Source organism: Lipotes vexillifer, unplaced genomic scaffold (genome assembly GCF_000442215.2).
Source record: "Lipotes vexillifer unplaced genomic scaffold, Lipotes_vexillifer_v1.1 scaffold864, whole genome shotgun sequence".
Classification (NCBI taxonomy): domain Eukaryota; kingdom Metazoa; phylum Chordata; class Mammalia; order Artiodactyla; family Lipotidae; genus Lipotes; species Lipotes vexillifer.
Genome location: NW_006796769.1, coordinates 472,002 through 477,422, shown reverse-complemented (window position 1 = coordinate 477,422; position 5,421 = coordinate 472,002). Strand labels below are relative to the sequence as shown.

Genomic DNA, 5,421 nt, shown 5'->3' with positions numbered 1-5,421 from the left:
GCCGCGGAGCGGCTGGGCCCGTGAGCCATGGCCGCTGAGCCTGCGCGTCCGGAGCCTGTGCTCCGCAACGGGAGAGGCCACGACAGTGAGAGGCCCGCGTACCGCAAAAAAAAAAAAAAAAAATAAGGAAAAGGAGACTAATTTTGTTTAAGAATCTTCATGGAAACTAAGAATGCTGGGGTCCTGAAAATGCCTCAGAAAACATAGCTACTTAGTGTGTAGCTCTTTGTTCAGTCTGAAAATTCTGTCCATATTCTTACAGTTACAGGAAGAATAAACATTACAAATTCACATAGAGTGAAGAAATATCTCTTTAAGTAGGTTGTATTATGGATGCTACAAAAGATATCAGGAATGTGTGTGGAGGGGTTCTTTTCCTGTCTTACACAATCGCAATACAGTATTTTTATGTCCTTTTTGTACAGCGCAAGTGTATGCAGCCCAAAGATTTTACTCCTAAAACACCAGAAAATGATAAAAGACTGCAAAAGAAGTTTGAGAAAATGGCTAAAGAGCTGCAACAGCAGAAAACCACTCTGGGTAAGCTGAGAAATGTAGATCAGTCCCTGGTGCTTGTGTCTGTCCTTCTGAAGCAACAAGAACCTTTAGCCTACACAGTGCCACCTGATGCCTTTCCAGAACATTGGCTCAACCCTTTGTTCTTGTGCTCGGTCATCCCACTGCTTGATGAATCGAGTCTCTCGGTGCTGTGCTGGTGCCTCCCTGACAAATACTGCATGACCGTCTGGTCTGCTGCCCCAGACAGACACGGAGCTCTCCTTGGCATCTGTCCGCCCTGGTGCCTGTCACCCCCCTGGACCCCAGACCTGCTCTGAAGTGGTCTCCCAACTCCTCCTCTGCCCTCTTCGCCCAAGCCTGCGGCACCCCACGTGGGCGTCTGGCAGCTCCTTGGCTGGCCTTCCAGCCGCTGTGTCCTTAGCCTCCACCTCCCTGCTTCAGTCAGAAGGGTGTACGTCCGAGCTCACGTGGCCGCCCCTCCCGGGCTTTAACGGTCCTCAGTGTCGTCCTAAGGAAAAGATACTTAGGGTAACATACTGTACCTCACGTGTCCTACAGCCGACCACGTCCTATCTGATCTGCCTGTCCTGCAGCCTCACCTCAGCTCTGCCCCCTCTGCTGTCAGCCTTCATACCTCTGCCATTTGGCCATCTTTCCTGCACCAGTGATAGTGTATTTGGAAAGAATTCAGCAAAATGGTAATGATAGATTTTAAAAAGTTCTCTTTTTAGACCAAATTTATGTCTGAATTGTCTTTTAAAAACTACAACTATAAGGTATTAAAGATTCAACTAACGTATGTCTGCATATTGCCAGAAGTGCAGTAAAAGTTGTGCAGGCCTAAGAGTTGCAAAGGAGAGGCTATTGAATGATTTGTGGTCTGTTTTTTTAAGCGGGGGGGCACATGTGGTCAGGGTCCTAAAGTTCTTTCATTACCTGCAAGGTGTGGATTCCAGGAAGCATACCACTGTTCACCCCACCACTGAGCCCCTTACTTCATGGCTCAAGGATCCCCTGACCCCCTTCCTGCCGCCGAGTTCATGTGCGGGTCTGTGTGTGTGTCTGTCAAAAGGGAAGAGGAGGGCTTCCCTGGTGGCTCAGCGGTTGGGAGTCCGCCTGTCGATGCGGGGGACGCGGGTTCGTGCCCCGGTCTGGGAGGATCCCACGTGCTGTGGAGCGGCTGGGCCCGTGAGCCGTGGCCGCTGGGCCTGCGTGTCCAGGGCCTGTGTTCCGCGGCGGGGGAGGCTGCAGCGGTGGGAGGCCCGCGTACTGCAAAAAAAAAAAAAAAAAAAAAAAAAAAAAAGGAAAAAAAAAAAAAAGGGAACGGTTGTCAAGGAAGAATTAGTCAAAAATTCAAGAGAATAGTCAAAGTTCAAAACATATAGCTATGAAAGGAAAAGCAGTTGTTCCTACTTCAATACCATCTAAGAGCATTAATGGGCAATACTGAAAATTATAATAGTGTCTCCATGTCCTGTAACAAAATATCAAAACCTGCTTAGTAAGTTCTACATTTAAAAGGTAGTGAGGCTCGTGATGAATTGATTATTAATTTTGCTATGAATTTCTAAACTTAGATTGGCAAATTTCAATTGTATTTACCTGTTTGAGCAACTCTTTTTATGATTGCTATTGAAAAATTTACTTTCCTTTCATTATCTATTACCTTCTTACATTTTCAATACTAACTAACCCTTTAGAATATGTTTCTTTATTAGTTGTAAAAAAATAATTTAACTTCTATTTACTGTGTGGCTACATTTTAAATCTTTAACGATTCTTGAAGTTGGAATACATTTTTCAAGGCTTTTTTTTAACTTTATAAAAACTAACACTGAGCTGTTTTCATTGCAGAGAGAGGAAATAAAATATTGCTGATATAGCAAATCTCTTTTTTTGCTGAGTCTTTTATCCATTTTGGTCAGTGGTACATACTGGAGTCTTTAAATTATTTTTTTTTCTGTTCATATAACCATGATGTATAATGAATTGGACATTAAGCTGAATGAATGTACTTACTTATAAATGTATTTATTTATTTAGATCACTAACTAAACTAATCTAGTACCCTAACTGACCTCAACTACACTCCTGGGGAACTGGATATATTTCTAAACAGATGGGAATTTGGCCAAGAAACACTCTTTGGTTTTCTCTACCAAGCATATTTATAAATGGAAATGTAAAAGAAAAAGAAAAAGAAAAAAAAAAAAGGCAAGAAAAAAAAAAGGGAAGAGGAACCCATGGAGTAGGGGACAGGGGTGTCCTTAAGAGGAATCATATTGTTGAAGGAGGAAGGCATTTTTTTGAGATTAAAACTGGATTTTTGTTTCTTTTCAGATAATGATGTTCCTGTTCTCTTGTTTGAATCTAATGGCTCCTTGGTGTACAGTCCCACAGTTAAAATCTGCAGTGGCCACCACAGTGCAATGGAAAAGAGACTGCAGGAGATGAAGAAGAAACGGGAGAATCTTTCCCCCACCTGTAAGTGACACTTCATATGATGGAAATTACAAAGTAGGTGAATAAATTGTGGAAAGGGTTTTTTTTTTCCCTTTACATAGATATTTTAGTTAATTTAGATTATAATCACTTTTTTTTACCTCTGTCAGCGTAGACTTTGTTGATATTTTCTTCCAGGCATAATAAATAAATAAATCTTATGCTTTATTAAGATTTTTAAAGAGTATATTGGGTATGTAGTATTCTCCAGGTTTAAAATCCTGTTGTTCCTTTGTAAGTTTTCATATATTTGGGATTTTTTAAAAAAATTAATTGGGCCCCTCTTTTGAAGGAATTTGCTTTAGATTAAGTAATGCTTCAGTTTGTTTTCCTTTATTCCTTTTATCTTGAAAGTTTTTAAGTAATATACAGGCACATTTTCATAAAACGTTGACCAGTAGTACATCGTTTGTAGTAAACATCCATCTTGATTCCCACCTCATTCTCCTCTGCCCCTGGGTAACCCGTGTTTTATGTTGATGTGTTTCTCCAGATCTTTTTCAGTGGGTCACCATCTGTATACATGAAAAAGATAAGACTTCTGTATTTTTCTCTGTGGTGGTATAACTTTTCTTTACCTAAATTGGATCATGGCATACCTCTTATTTTCAGCTTTCTTTTTTTTACTGAAAAGTGTATTGGTGTGGACCTACATCTTTTTTTTATTTTTAATTTTTAAAGATGTTGCATAGTAGTCTAGAGTTTTGATATTGAATCATCTGTTGGTGGATATTTTTCCATTTTTTCTTTTTTTTCTTTTTAATTTTTGGCTTCGCTGTGCAGCTTGCAGGATCTTAGTTCCCCGATGAGGGAGGGGATTGAACCGCAGGCCCCAGGAGTCCTAGCCACTGGACCAGCCAGTGAATTCCCCCAATTTTTTTTATTAGAAACAGTGCTGCAGTTTTTATTCTTTTTAACTACACGGTATGGTGGTTCTTGTTTTTTTGTAACCGTTTTCCTCTCTGGACATAAGGATTTTCCCCCCACTGTTTACTGTTATAACCCACACGCCAGTGGACATGCTTCTATATGAATCTTTACGTTCCTCTGTATTTCATGTATCGAAATAATAATTCATAAAGGCAGAATTTAAAAATTTTGGTAGATATTGTCAGATTGCCCTTCAAAAAGTTTGTGTCATTTTACCCTTTGCCAGCTGTTTATAAGAACTGCAGTTTCACACCCTTGGGAACCTAGGTTAAGATACACGAGCTCTGTTTGTTACAATGCAGTGACTTGCGAAACAGAAATACTACGTTTAAGGTAGACAAATCTGTTCTGTTTGTCTTTTCCTTCTGGCCTCTAGGATTCCTGTGATGCTTAGAACTCCTCCACCACAAGCTTTCAAAACTGTTGTATTTTCTGCTCTTACTTGTATGGTTTATTTTTAAGGTAACTATAGTTGTTTCAACTGTCCTGAATTTATATATTTATGCAGTGGGCATTTGTATCAGTTAAGGTTAGTTGTGGTCGCGATAACGGATAAATGCAAAAACCAATGGCTGCACTTAGATAGAGTTGTGTTTCTCCGTCCTGACAAAGAAGGAGGCAGGCAGGGTTCGGGGAGGTTGTTCTGTGGTGTCTTGGAGAGCGGGCTCCCAACCTCCTGCCTGGCTTCCCTGGAGCCAGCTCCCTGTGAGCAGCCTCACCAGCTCCTGCCGCTGCCGCTGCCGAGCTCTGCTGGCTAGAGCGCCGTCCTGTGGCTCTTCCTGCTTACAAGCTAAGTGCGGCCGTGTGTGGCCCAGGAGCTACAAAGGCAAAACACCACTCTGGATGAGCCAAGAAATACAATACAGTTCTTTGTGTTTGTACATCTAATTTAATCTGCCAGTTTAATTTAAAATGGGCAGTGGCGTTCAGGATGGCATAGCTAAGGGGACTGCAGTAGTTTTAGCCTAGGAAGTAGGAAACAAAATACAAGTCACCTGCAAGGCACTGCAAGCAAGACTGAAGTGTAGTCTTAACTAGGGTGTGTGTCTGCACTCATAAAATCAGGGTCTGTTGCAAGAGGCAGGTGGGAATGGCCATTGAGCTAGGTAACTAGCAGTGTTCCAGGGGACTGTCCAGATTGTTTTGACAAATCATTATATATGTGTGCAAACTAATTTGCCTTGAACTTTATCCCACTACTTTACAGTGTTAATTCTGCTACGTAAATGCCTCCCACAGTTAAGTTTAAATTCAGCAGTCGAAAATGTTATCTGTGTGCTTACCTTTCTTATCTTGGTTTATTCTCATTTCCTAATTGTTCGCCCAAGTTTTCTCAGAAGTGTATCCTTTTAAGTCTCCTCAAAAAACATCTCTGGGGGGGCTTCCCTGGTGGCGCAGTGGTTGAGAGTCCGCCTGCCGATGCAGGGGACACGGGTTCGTGCCCCGGTCCGGGAGGATCCCACATGCCGC

General features: G+C 41.8%; 1 protein-coding gene across 1 annotated transcript in view; it reads left to right on the top strand.

Annotated features, from left to right (window-relative positions):
- Positions 1–5,421, top strand: part of MCPH1 (microcephalin 1) — a 225,452-nt gene that overhangs the window by 28,361 nt on the left and 191,670 nt on the right. Inside the window, exons 5-6 of the mRNA XM_007468989.1 lie at positions 426–540; positions 2,860–3,003. Of these exons, the coding sequence (XP_007469051.1) occupies positions 426–540; positions 2,860–3,003 (259 nt within the window). The remainder of the gene's footprint in view (positions 1–425; positions 541–2,859; positions 3,004–5,421) is intronic.